The sequence below is a fragment of the Tachysurus vachellii genome, chromosome 17, assembly GCF_030014155.1.
Source record: "Tachysurus vachellii isolate PV-2020 chromosome 17, HZAU_Pvac_v1, whole genome shotgun sequence".
NCBI classification, from domain to species: Eukaryota; Metazoa; Chordata; class Actinopteri; order Siluriformes; family Bagridae; genus Tachysurus; species Tachysurus vachellii.
The window spans coordinates 810,001-825,000 of NC_083476.1; the positions used below are offsets into that span (position 1 = coordinate 810,001).

General features: G+C 40.4%; 1 protein-coding gene across 4 annotated transcripts in view; it reads left to right on the forward strand.

The window, feature by feature from the left end:
- Positions 1 to 15,000, forward strand: part of LOC132860520 (ral guanine nucleotide dissociation stimulator-like) — a 36,518-nt gene that overhangs the window by 6,095 nt on the left and 15,423 nt on the right. The window contains exon 1 of one of the 4 annotated variants that reach the window (XM_060891792.1): positions 384 to 700. The exons of 1 other annotated variant lie outside the window; for it this stretch is intronic. In XM_060891792.1, coding sequence (XP_060747775.1) covers positions 611 to 700 — 90 coding nt within the window. In that variant the 5' untranslated portion in view covers positions 384 to 610. Of the gene's footprint in view, positions 1 to 383; positions 701 to 6,387; positions 6,772 to 15,000 lie in introns of those variants that run through there. 2 more of the 4 variants (XM_060891791.1, XM_060891793.1) reach the window with 2 other exon arrangements.

Below are 15,000 nucleotides of genomic sequence, written 5' to 3' on the forward strand. Positions count from 1 at the left end.
AGCTTGCTGTCGTACAGAGTTCAGAGACGTGTATGCTAGGCTAAACAAGGAGTTCTTTTATTTAGTTATAAATCATAAGTCATATGGCATAGTATAGTATCTCATATTCAGAGTTAAAATATAGGAGAATACACACACACAGTGAGAGTTATACCCCACAGAATTAAGTAGAAACTCATAAAATTAGTCTTTTAATTATGTTTAGGTGTGCAGGTATAAGGTGTGTGTGTGTGTGTGTGTGTGTGTGTGTGTGTGTATGTGTGTTATGAATACCTTCCTCTTTCCACACCTCCACATTCCAAAAAGCCTTGTCTCCATACAGGGTGTTTTCTTTCTGTGTGTGTGTGTGTGTGTGTGTGTGTGTGTGTGTGTGTGTCTTATGGTGCATTAAACAAGCCTCAGCTCGCTGCCTGTTACAGTAATAGCAAGGTAAACTAGAGAGAGAGGGAGAGAGAGATGTAATGACTGGTAGACTCATAGATGGAAAGAATGTGAGGGAAAGAAGGTAAAGACAGGAAGAGAGAAAAGAGGACATAGAGAGAGGGATAGACAAGAAAGAGGATAAATCACAGCAGACGCGAATGATGAAGAACTGGGTGGAGGAATAGAGATGGAGCTGACGTACAGTCTACAGAAAGCCCTTGTTCAGCCTGTCAGAATGGTCATGCTGGACATCCATCTGTCCATCCTGGAAGATCTGGTAGGCAAGACACTCTGCTTCTTACTTTACACAAATCCACACACTTATCTCAGTGTCTGAACATGACATGAAAACATCCTAATTGTTACTGATTGATGATCAGGTTCCGAAAGTCACGTCAACCATTGTGGGTGGAGCTTAAACTGATCAGCTGGCTAAATTTATGTGACTTTTTAATTTGAGTACACAAAATAAATCATGTTGATTTAGTGAAAAACTGAAAAAACCTAAAAAGAAAATAACACGGTTTAAGTTAAATGTTCGGACGCACGATATCGTAAATAAATATAAAAACCTTTATAGAGCGCTTGCACGTGTTTAATCCGTGTAAACAGAACCGTGTTGTGTTTTCTTTAATCCTAGAGTGTTAGTCTTTAGTCAGGTAAGAACACGCTCAGGTAAACGTTCCCCACTTCCTGGTTGAGAACGTTAGCTAGAGATGTCTAATGAATGAATTCAAATTTATTTCTGTAGCACTTTTAACAATGGACTTTGTCTCAAAGCAAAACATAAGAAACATAATACACAAAGTTTAATATTATACAAAGATTAATATAATACATAAATGTCCCAGATTAATATTAGATTTATATTTAAATGTGTTTGTATTTATCCCCAATGAACAAGTCTGAGGTGACTCAGGTGACTGTGGGGTGGAAAAACTCCCTTAGATGGAAGATGAAGAAACCTTGAGGGGAACCTCATCCTCATCTGGGTGACACTGGGGGTGTGATTATAAATATACAGTCCAGGAATTGTGTATTAATATTAGAGAATAAAGAGAATCCATACCAAAGGGTGGAAGAGAATTCGGCGGCTCTACTGATCGATAGAGACAGAAAAGTACAGCAGCAGGACGGATGATGGATCGCTGACGTTTTTTTTTTTTTTGCCAAATTGCAGATGATGAGAGTGCTTTCTAAAAAGAAACGGAAAAAAAAGCAGCCATTAGGGTGGAAGCAGAGCAGTTGGAGTCAGAACCTTTAGAGTCTCTCCATTAGTTTTAACTGAAGAGTGTGACGAGTTTCAGAGCCAAACAAACTGCACAAAAACAATAAATATATAACAATGTCATCAATTAATTGTAATGAAAAAAACTTAATTTAAAATTTTCAGTGGACTTTTTAATTATTTTCATTGTTGATTGCGGTGAAATATCAATATAAAATGAAATAAAATGAATCACAGGATGACAAATGAATGGAATAACGTGTTGAAAACAGGGAACAAATCATTATCTCTGGAGTTTTATCTTTGAAGATGTTCTTACGAGAAATGAAATGACACAGAGTTAATGAAATATACTCCGTGTTCTCTTTAACGACAACTAGTTATTCAGCCGATCAGCTGGCGTTACGTTTATAGTGTGATGGAGTGACCCGAGGCATCAGATAAAGTCTTATTGGACTTTCCCGTTATTCCAACGTCTCTGTAGGTGATCAGATTCTTCTGTTTTTCTCTCTCAGCCTCTCTTTCAGCACCTTTCTGAAGAAAAGATCAGGGCTGTTGGGTTTTTAGAGATAAAAAGGGCCTCCTGCTGCGTGATATCTGTCAGTTCGGGGTCATATCTCTAAAAGCCCATTGTGAGGTGATCTCAGCGTGAGTGAGCCGTTATCTCAGCTCATTGTCCCGGACTAATTCTAACACAAACGTTGTAATTATAACACGCTCACTGCTGATATTGTAACTCATCGCTGATCTTTTACCTCAGATCTGATCTGCAATATTTCACACAAGCTAAAGCTGTGATATTAATGACAAAGTGTTTACACCAATTCTCCTTTATATAAAGAATTGGAACACAAGCATTTGTATGTTTGTGCTGATTTTTTTGTAGTAAAATGAGATTTTGTAGCTATCGTGATGAAATGATAGAGTGATGTCACAGCCTCAGACGCTAACTTAACATAATATAATACTATACACTTCTGTGCTGTTCTCATGAATCCTAAATAACACTTCTGGCCCAAATGTCAGGTAATGATTAGAATGTGAATCTGTGGCATCAGGATATGATGAATTTCCCTCTGGTATTTTGTCCGCATTTTGCAGTTTGTTGTTTGTGCTCCAACCGGTTTACACAGTACCTTCGAAAGTGATATTTTTTGCAGTCTTGATCATCTGCATTCTCCAACCTTTATCCTTTTCACCTCATTTCTTGAAATGTCACAGGAACTGAATGATTTTAAAAGATCACTTGTGGGAGATCCCCTCTGTGCCTGGCTCTGATGCCACGTTTATGTAAAGACAGATTACAAGGAGGGATTTTCCTGAATGCCCTTTTCTCAACTCTCTAAATACCTCACGGCTTCTGGGAACTGAGCTCGAAAAAAAAGATAAAGAGAAAAATGTGATGGTGCAACTGTGAATAACACTCTAAAGACTGAACCTGCTAAAGATAACGAACACTAAAAGCTACAATAAAAGTTCTTTCTCAAGCAGAGGTTATTTTCCTATAACAACACATCCCTGAGAGATTTTTTCACTCATCTTCTACCGCTTATCCGAACTACCTCGGGTCACGATCTCAGGCGTCATCGGGCATCAAGGCAGGATACACCCTGGACAGAGTGCCAACCCATCACAGGGCACACACACACACACACTCTCATTCACTCACGCAATCACACACTACAGACAATTTTCCAGAGATGCCAATCAACCTACCATACATGTCTTTTGGACCAGGGGAGGAAACCGGAGTACCCGGAGGAAACCCCCGAGGCACGGGGAGAACATGCAAACTCCACACACACGAGGCGGAGGCGGGAATCGAACCCTCAACCCTGGAGGTGTGAGGCGAATGTGCTAACCACTAAGCCACCGTGCCCCCCCTCCTGAGAGATTTATTCCTCTTAAATCAGGGCAATTTGCAATTTTACAAAGCACTAACACTGGAGACTCCTTACGTTCATGACGCAAACTTCACACGCATCGTCATAGTGAAGGTAGAATATATGGAGAGAAAAGCTTTATTATTCTTCTGAAGCTAAATAACGTTGCTTCGATTTACAGTAAAGCAGGACGATGACTCACTTAATGATATCAACTCTCATTTGATTACAGAGGGCGCTAAGCAATGCCAGCAATGCTAGCCATCGGCAGGATAAAAGCAGTCCAGTTAATTAGATCAGCCTCATTTCCAGGCGTGTGTGTAGGAGTACACTCCTCATCGCTTTTCCTTGAGAAGGGAGGAATGCAGACATGAAGCAAGACAATGAGACGGCATTATGATGCCGGATTCCTTTAGTGCGCTTATTATTGAATGTCATGTGTAGGAAAGTGTGTGTGTGTGTGTGTGTGTGTGTGTGAGATTGATAGAGACTAGGAGAACCCGGCACTGAGATCAGAATGAGCTATCTGATCTAATCACATCCCATCATGCACCACAGAACAGAGGAGGCGGAGACACAACAATAACATGGATCTTACATACAAATCGTTCCTGCTTAGAAACGTAACAGCATGATTTAACTGACAGGAGGTTCCAGATTTAAGAACATTCAGGGATGACCTTGAGGTGACTCAGCAGAGGTTGGGTTCTAATCGTGAGTCACACTGCCGTGAGTCAGCAAATCTGATACGATGACATCTCAGATTTATCTCCTCACAGTGCTTCTCACATTCCACAGCCCATAATTAGTCTCATAACGTTTATTGTCGGTTCTCTGTGGATGATAGTCTGGACTTGTAGAACGTAACCGTTCCTGAGCGGAGAAAACTAGAACCTTCTGAATAAGTAGGCATTTTGTTTATATAGGACCTTCTGAGAAATACATTAAAGAATGTGCTGTGTCTTTAGAGACCAAACCAAATGAATATTCAAATGAGATCCAATTCGATTTGAATATTAGGCCACACCCATTAAAATGGTTCATTTTATTAACTGTGAGGGCACATAAACAATTGTACTGTACATGCACGTGTTCATACATGGGCATACAGTCTCATACATGAATGTACACACTCTCACACACACACACACACACACATACACACACGCATTTGAGTTCATCTTTTCTGTGCAACCTAATTAACATATTTTTTGCATGTAATTATACAAAGCATGCATGTTTGTGAGTTGGTTTTGTAATTAGTGAGGGAATCACACACACACACCCACACACACATTGCCTTTCCCGCTAGCTGTGTGTCCCCTCCCCCTCTGCATTCCTCGGCTCCATGATTGTGTTTTCTGTCGCGGCTTTTACCGGCAGTGGCTCGGCCCACACATAACACACAACAGATGTGCAAAGTAGAGCAGCCAAAACTTCCAGAGGAGGCGTGTGTGTGTGTGTGTGTGTGTGTGTGCGCGTGTGTGTATGTCTGTGAGTGTGTGCGCGTGTGTGTGTTTGTCTGTGAGTGTGTGTGTGTGTGAACACTTTACTTTTTCAGTAACGACCCAATTACAAAGCTGTTTTGTTCTTTTGGTTAGGGCTTCAGCTTTGTGTTTCCATTCTCCGTCACCTCACAGTGAACTCGCCGTACTTGAATTGAGCAATCAGAGACTTCTAGTTTCAAAAACAACAAAAGCTGAGTCAGCATATCCTGTTCACAGATTCTTTAGTTGTGCACCGGCGCTACATAACTAATGAAGCTAAAAACAAACGGACATCTGAATCACACAAAAATCTTAAAGTAGTAAATATCTGCTTCAAACCACATCCAGTATTTCAGTGATGTCACACACAGAACACAGTGTGAGCGTCATGTATTAACACAAACACAAATACAGGACGTCTAGAACATGAAAAAGCATCCAGAGTGAACTGAGGTTCATCTTTTATCTATAAACTTCTTACTCATAACTCGTGGTCATTGTCGAGCTCATAATGTATTTTAAACTTTCTGAATAAAGACCTCTGTGTATATGATGAAGCTGAGGTAGAATCACACAGGCTGAAGGACACAGTGGGACGTCCTGTAGTTTAGAAACATGAACTTCACAGTGTAACATTATGTGGGTGGCCATTTCTCACTTTTTTACACTTTTAAACCTCACTAATAAAATGTCAACATATGGAATTGTCAGTTATCTGTAATAATAATAATATTAATAATAATAATATTAATAACAACAATAATATTATTATTATTAATAATAATAATAACAACAACAACAATAATAACAATAATAAAATATAATTAAAAAAATAAGAATAACAACAACAACAACAATAAGTAAAAGAATAATAACAATAATAATAATAATCAGAATAATAACAATAATAATATTGTAATAATAACAAGAAGAAGAGCTCGGGACCACAGGAATATGTGAGGATTGTAAATGTACATTTGCACACTAATGAAACACAACAATAATCCAGTTTAATGCCTTAATACTTTATTGTATAAGTCACTTTGTGTCACCATGAACACACTCATGCATGTAGCTGTAAACATGTATAAGACTTATATTGTGTTTGATTATTACACGTCTTACTATAAATAAATATATGTGTGAGAATCTGATTAACAAATGGTTCTGTTCAGAACAGTTAGGTATTAAATCTACTGGTTCAGTTTTATTAAAGAAGTCATTTTATAGTCATGCTGGACCTGAGTGCTGACCAATCACAGCGCACTAGAGCACTTTCACGTGCAGAGGACACTGACCAATGGGAGTATGTCAGATAAAGCGAAGGGCGTGGTTAGAGGCTTAAATACACCGAGTCCCGCCCCCACGGGGAGGAGGGGGAGGGGAACATGAGGGGCTTTTCTCTGCCCCATCAGTCGGTGTGCGCGAGCGGAGCGGAGACCGGGAACATGCGCGAGCCTCCCGTTACGGTGTGAACAGCGCGTGACCGCCGCGCTTTGTTGTCGCTTTTGGTGCGAGACAGATATAATAAACACCGCAGGATTTTACCCCATGCCCGGTGTAACGGAGCTGCGTTTCGCCCTTTTACTTCTTCGGCTTCTTCTGCCACCCCGATGACGTCATGTTTGATGCCAGCGCCTGGAGGGTCCGCAGCATCTGGGACGGTGTGAAGCTCGAGGTGGTGGATCATGAAGGTCCAGTGGTGCTGCACAGCTTCACACATCTGGACCCCGAGCTGCCCCTGCTAGAGGTAATAATAATAATGATAATAATAATAATAATAATAATGATAATAATAATAACAACGACGACGACGATGATGATGATGATGATAATAATAATAATGCTAATAATAATAAAATTAATAATGATAATAATGATAATGATACTACTACTACGAATAATAATAATAATAATAATAATAACAACAATGATAAAAATAATAATAATAAATTATAATGCATATATTTGCATTTATTTATTTACTTATTTCTGGGATCTTGTTGTCCTCACATCATGTAAATTATTTCATATTAAAGTAAAACTGAAAGTTTGTGACAGTAGGAGAGAGAAAATGAAAGAAATAATCATTTAAAAAAAAAAGGTGGAACTATCATGCATTAAAATATAAAATATATGTAATGATATAATAATATTATAATAAATGAATATTACAAATACTACATGTGTCTCTCATTCCCACGTATACGTATATAAGTATTTGCATTTTGTGCCAGTGGATCATAACTAGGTTGTGAGAACTGCTTAATAATATCAAAAGAAGAAACAAGAGAAAGAGACAAGACGTAGACAGTAGGACAGGCTCTTCATGAACTGATCAGAATACCCTGAGAAGCTCCACCGTTCTTGTTGATAACTTCACACACTCTTCATGCTTGATGCAACTGTTTCCAGGAGGCTGGTGGGGATGTTGTCCCATGTGGTGAATGCGGCTTTTAGAAGGACATCCACAGTCTGGAACTGACGTCTGTTTTTATAAACTTCCCTCATCATCCTTCCCCAGACATTCTCAAGGGGATTTAGATCAGGGAAACACACAGGAGGGTCCAGAAGTGCAATGTTAAAAAAAAAAGTTCTTTATCAGTCAGATGTTGTGAACTACAGCTGGTGATGTTTTCTACCCGGTTCAGTGGAGGAGGCTCCATCATGATCTTGGAGCCTCCTCCACTGAGGGATCTCCTTGTCATGACAATATCACTGGAAGCCATCAGGACCGTACAGGTTACACTTTTTCTTGTCAGAGAATACAAATTTCTTCCACCAATCATGCCCCTTTTCCACCAAAAAGAACCGTGTGCTGGTTCAGAGCTAGCGCTGGTGCTGGTTCAAAGTTGGTTCCACTGGCAAACCTTCTAAGAACCGGTTTGCCTTTCCACCGGCAAGAGAGCCGTCACAGAGCCGAGTCTGACGTCACTGTATACGTGTCACGTTACACAGCAACGTTAGCGCAGCAGCAACAAACACAAACACATCAACAATGGCGGATGTTGCTTTACTGTTAATGCTCATGGCTTTGTGAACCTACATTAACACCCAAACGCAGCGAATCCAACGTGTACGTGCAGCTCCATGTAATCTGTATAAACGGAGGTTGTAATGGAGAAAGTACATAATGTTATTTTATCATTAACACAGAAAAAAGTTAGCATTAGCATGTAGCTACTTACTACCATGTGTGCTGATAATGTATCATATCGCAGTAAAGTAAAAGTGTATTAAACATTAGTATACTTAAGGTACATTATCAAAAGCGCTAACAGTAGCCCCGCCCACAGCCCCTGACACAAGCGGTTCTTAAGTCTAGACCAGCAACGTTTTGGTGCTACTTAAGAACCACTTTTCCTGGTTCAGAGCCGGTGCTTTGGCTGTCGAAAAAGAAAGAACTGGTTCTAAATTAGGCTCCGAACCAGCACTCAAACTGCCTCGGTGGAAAAGGGGCATCAGTGTCCCATGTCTGGTGCTTCCTTTCATATTCCAAACGGGCGAGTTTGTGGTGTTGGAGGAGACGTTGCCTTTTCAGACCTTTATTTGTTCTTTAAGCCCTTCTCTCGCTTATGGCTATAATGGCCTTAATTTGGGTCGAGGATCGGCCCGTGTCTTCTCGGACAGCCCTTCTGATCCTCCGGCTGTCAGGAAAGTGAAACACAAACACAAAGAAAACCGAGAAACACTGAAAAACTGAAACTCAAAAAGCAAGACAGAACCCACAAAGACAACACGAAGACGAGCAAAGACGAGGATTCCGTTAATAAATACGGAAGACAATTAAACAAGACACATAAAGGACAGGTGTGCTGAGGCAATAAGGAACAGACAAGTGTGGGGCAGACACGTGAACACAAAACGTAAACAAAGGGCACGTGGAAAAACTACAGGGCTACATCCTGACACCGGGTCTAACGCTCAGGATCCTGATGGCTCTTTGCGAGAGCTCTTACTTGTGTAGCTCAACAATCTGCCACGTTCAAAAACAGAAAGCCTTTTTGCTTTTGCCATCAGGACATCATGGCAGTGTGACTGTCTGAAGGACAAAGACATTAAAGCCATGGGTTTTTGATCAGATGATGAGTTTAAATGCAGTTTAATAAATAAATTTCCTACCCTTTTTTGTCTCCTGTTTTTTCTTTTGACATTTTAAAGCAGCTCTTACAACCTGGTTATGATCCACCAGCACAAAATGCAAATACTTGTAATGTTTCCCCGGTCTTAAGATCTTGTTCAGGAGTGTGTGTATATATAAATATATATATATGGCAACAGAGAACATTTAGAATTAAACTGTATATATATTAATACAACCTGGATCAGTTGTGTGTGTGTGTGTGTGTGTGTGTGTGTGCGCCAGCATTAGTGTCGTATGATGCCTGTACAAGTTCATGTCTATTTTAAAGTAATGGCTTAATGCAGTGTTTATATTTAGGGAATATCGATGCATTGGGGTGTGTATGTGTGTGTTTCTGTGTGTGTGTGTGTGTGTGTGTGTGTGTGTTGAATGGAGACGGAGTGAGTAATCAGGCCGTGCTCAGTCTGAGTGCTCCTAAGTGACTCTCAAGAGACCACAAGAACACACACACACACACACACACACACACTTCACTGATCATTCGGTGGGACCTGACTCTGTGTGTGTGTGTGTGTGTGTGTGTGTGTGTGTGTGTGAGAGATTTTTCCTCTTCCACATGCACAGAAGGATTACAGCTTTCCCCATTTTATTACAGACACGTTGTCACACACACACACACACACACGCACACACACACACACTCCCTTTCTCTCTTGTTTCTTTTAGTTCTTATACATCATGTGACTGTAACTGTGGTCATTTTTGGGTCATGCTGTGGGTGTGTACACACGGAAGGATTTAAGATGATATTCACACACACACACACACACACACACACACACACACACACACACACACACACACACATACACACAAACCTCCTGTCTATTTGTATAACCTTTGTATTGTTTGATTTACAGAGAAAAAAACTTAATTGTGTATCTGGACTATGACACTTTCCCCTGGGAGAGTAGCAGCTTGTTAGCAGTAAACATGGTTTGTGTTTTCGCTGTGTTAATGCTCATGTGTTTGCTCAGTAGATCACGGTGTAAGAGAGATAACACTGCGGCAGATACGTCCCTGTATCAGAACACGATACACTCCGCTTCACATCATGCTGTTCTTCACCTCCAACTCATCCTTTGTTTTCTGATATCCTCCACTCTTATCTCTTTATTCATCCGTAACACGTCGTATATCTCTCCGGAAGTCCTGGGACTTGACCTCAGAACCTTTTGGTCAGACACAACACTTAATAGAAGTTTTTATTTTAAAGTCAAATGGTCCAGGGTTCATTCAGTCACAGGCTAATCATCTTCATCTGTGCTTCATTTGAGTTGTTTATTTTGCCCGTATATGATCTGAATCACTTGAATCAGTTTAGATCAGATTAGTTAAACTAGACGTTAAGATGCAGATAATTCAACTGATTCAGCTGCACAGTTTGTTCATTGCTGTTTGTTTTAATGTTTTCAGGCCCAGACATGACTGTTACATGCTCTGAAACATCGGGTTATCACCAGTCCTGACTTTCTCTCTCTCTCTCTCTCTCTCTCTCTCTCTGTCTCTCTCTCTCTCTTTCTTTCTCTCTCTCTCTCTGTCTCTCTCTCTCATTCTCACTCTCTCACTCTTTCTCTAGCTCTCTCTTTCTGTCTGTCTCTCTCTCTCTGTCTCTCTCTCTCTTTCTTTATCTCTCTCTGTCTCTCTCTCTCTTTGTTTATCTCTCTCTGTCTCTCTCTCTCTTTGTTTATCTCCCTCTCTTTCTCTCTTTCTCTAGCTCTCTCTTCAGTAATACTGCTGCCACTTTAGAAAATGATCGCCTCGCTTCTCGGAAGTATCTGGACTAGATGATATCATCCGGCTCTTCTCTTACAGAGAGCGAAAGATGACTGTAGGGCGATTAATAAGGGTGATGCGGGACGCCAGATCTCAAAAAACCCTCTCTTTCCGTTACTAAGTTAAGTTTCATTTATCAGTGGACCTGAGTCATCCTCGAAAAATTTGGGAAATTTGTGTGTGTGTGGTGTGTGTGTATGTGTGTGTGTGTGTATGTGTGTGTGTGTGAGTGACTCATTTCACCGATTATGTAGTGATACAGAACAAACACCAGTCAGGATGGGTTTGTTATTGTAGTTTATTTTGTGTAAAAGGGCTCTGATCATGAATTCTCTCTAACAGCAGCTTCATATTAATGGTTTATATTAATGTTCTCACTCTGATGGATTTGGTGAAGGTTCAGTTAGAGGTTGGGACCAGTAACTATCCCTGAGAGAGGAGCGTTGTGCTTCTAATCCTCCTACCCATAATCCTGTTAGGCTAATCTTACACATAGTGGCTGCGACACACACACACACACACACACACACACACACACACACACAACGTGAACATGAGTTTTTGTGAATAAAGAATGAGAAACTGGAATAAAGTGCAAAAAAAGAATCATCTGTAAATGTTCATATAAAGCTAAAGTTCAGTCAGATGTAATGAAATCTTATGGCTACCAGTTTAGCGTATCTGTTAGCATTATGCTTAATAAACACCAGCTCTCCAATTTGTTGTTACCTGGTTAGCCACTTAAATGCCAACTGTTTATTCATTTATTTATTTATTTATTCTGGACTAGCATTTAGTGTTGCTAGTGTTGCTAGTTGCTAGCATGAATTATTCAGAGAGAAATACTCTGTCCATTAGGAGGATATCATTCTCCTGTCTGACCTCTGACCTCTGATCTTAGCCCCTCACAGAGAGTCATCTTACCTCACCATGCCTCCAGACTGTGATTTATTGATTGTAGCTACGTTAGCGTAGCATTTACAGGCCCCGTGTGGAGCCATGCTTATTACATCAGTGTGTGCGCTAATCATGGTTCCCCGTCGTCATAGTGACCCAAGGAGTATATTTATTTATAAAATCACACATCAGGATCGTCTTTGATAAAACTTTCTGTTTCTGTTTTCTGTTCATTATCTTGTTATTAAATAAACAAGATTACATCACACAGTAAAAGATGTTCTCAGGATGTTAGCTAAACACAAGCTAACGGCTAGCTCTGTAAAATAATGACTAGCTTTAGATTAAGCTAGCTCTGACACTCCTGTTAAATAATATAAGATGAAGCATTACTGCTAATATGCTAAATGTTCAAGAAATCTCACTGTAATGAGAGGGTTAGCTTAATGACAAGGAGGTTTAGGAGAATGTGCTAATTTCGGTAATTAGCATATTAGCAGCAACTTATGTTCTTGATACTGCTGTGTGAAGGCAGATTGTGTGTGTGGTTGTGGGTGTGCATGTGTGTGTATGTGAGTGTGTGTGTGTGCGTGTGTATGTGAGTGTGTGTGTGTGTGCTGAGTCATTGCTGCTCTCTCAGGTTTTTTCTTCTCTGGTTTCTGATGGACATTTTATCTCTCTGATGCTCAGAGGAAGCTAAGTGATGAGGATGAGGATGAGGATGAAAATGCTCCTGTTTATACCACAGATTTATTTATTTTTTAAATCTGGTTATAATCAGAGCTTTTCTTTGTTGCTCCATCACTCTGATGATGTCACTCAATATTGGTTTGGTGTTTGATACAAAAAGAGGAATCATGTTTTAGGGATAGGGATCCTTTATAAAAATATTTCAATCTACACCCAACCTCTCTCTCTCTCTCTCTCTCTCTCTCTGTCTCTGTCTCTCTCTCTTTTCTCTCTCTCTCTCTCTGTCTCTCTCTGTCTCTCTCTCTCTCTCTCTCTCTCTCTCTCTCTCCCTGTCTCTGTCTCTCTCTCTTTTCTCTCTCTCTCACTCCCTCTCTCTCGTTCTCTCTCTCTCTCTGTCTCTCTCTGTCTCTCTCCCTGTCTCTCTCTCCCTCCCTCTCTCTCTCTCTCTCTCTCTGTCTCTCTCTCTCCCTCTCTCTCTCCCTGTCTCTGTCTCTCTCTCCCTCCCTCCCTCTCTCTCTCTCTCTCTCTCACTCCCTCTCTCTTTCTCGTTCTCTCGTTCTCCCTCTCTCACTCTCTCTCTCTCTCTCCCTGTCTCCCTCTCTCTCTCCCTCTCTCTCTCTCTCTGTCTGTCTGTAAGTAACTTGATTAAGCGTCTCTCAGACTGATCTGAGGATCAGACACACTGATTAGATTCGATCGGTTCCATTTTTCCTCTGAGCAGTATTTTAGTGACGTCTTATGAACCTCGCTTGCCTCAGACGTCGTTCTCTATTCCATTACACACGACACACCGCCAGGGAGGAGAACATTAACGTCCTGGATGGATGATAACATCAGACCAGTCTCGCCTGTGTGTGTGTGCTCGAGTTAGTTAGAGATTAGTTAATGGTTTTCTTTAACAGACGTAGATCTATTTAAACTCTTCTTCCTCTTCTTCCTCTTTTTTAAAAATGAACTTTACTGTCATTAAAGACAAGTCTAATACGTTCCTGTGTAAACAAGCTGATGGAATATTGGTGACGTTCGAATCCCTTTCTTTCTTTCTTTCTTTCTTTCTTTCTTTCTTTCTTTCTTTCTTTCTTTCTTTCCATCTTGCGTTGAAGTGTGATTACAGATACAAATATACATATAACCTATTTTAAAAAAACATTGAAGTTAAGATTCTGCATTTTGATCTTTCATGGAGATTAAATGTGTTTTAAACATTTCTTCACCTCTAAGGGCATATGGGAAAAAACATAAAGAAAAAACAATTATAAACACTATCTGTATACATGTGGCTGAGATGTTATGCTTTTATTTAATTTTTATTACGTTTTTTATTTTTATTTTGTAATGACAAACAAATGGAACGGCTGCAGAATCAGTGTGTCGGTGTGAGTGTGACTCACATCAAGCTCAGCACGGCGTTTGAGACGGTCACCATAGAAACCAGACTTAGGGTTTACTGCATTCAGCTACGCTCGAGCCGTGACGTCTGGTCAGTGTGGACGTGTGGAGCAGCTACTCAGCTGTACTGTGTGTCTCTTTTACTCTACAAGTTGATGTGTGTCAGATGAAACGAGGATGTGACTCTTATGTCTGACACGTGCACCTTAACACACTTGCTTCTGATTCGCTTCACTGTTTACACTGCCGATGTGCTACATGCTAAGTACACTGATACTCCCTCTTCTGCCACCTAGAGGGTAAAAAGAGGTAGAGCTCCTTTATCTCTGGCTCACTGCAGGCAACATGAAAAACATCATAAACACTCTGTAAATACTTCTCTGTTATTGTTGTGTGTGTGTGTGTGTGTGTGTGTTAGTCAAAAAGATTTGAATTCTGACACAAATAGAGAAAGAGAGAGAGAGAGAGAGACAGAGAGAGAACATTATCTGTTATCTTTATCACTTTAGGACACACCAAGGCCACAGCATAGTTTCACTCCAACACACACACACACACACACACACAACACACAGACAACACACACACTGCGGGTGAAGAGAGAAAGAAGTTGGTCTTGCAGTAAAAAAGGAGGAAGAATAAATAACAGACAAAGTTAATCTGTCTCTCATTCTCTTTATCTGAGTGAGAATGAGAGAGAGGGATTTACGGCTCAGCGTGGACGGGGCGTTTAACTGAGCGTTGTTCTACACACAACTTCACAAGTCAGCTGATCACATGTGAGTGTGAAAAAGAACATCAGTGTGTGATCAGGGAGAGAGAGAGAGAGAGCGAGAGAGAGAGAGAGAGAGAGAGAGAGAGAGAGAGCGACAAGAGCAAAAACTATAAAAAAAGATTAATTAAAAGCTAAATTAATTAATGTTTGTTGGTAAAAATATTAAATCCTCCATCACACACACACACACACACACACACACACACACACACACTGTGACACACTGAGACACTGTGAGGTCTGAATGGTGTTTTTCTGCTCGTTTGATAAACAGTGTGTGTTTTGTTAGCTGCTTTGGCTCAGTTCCA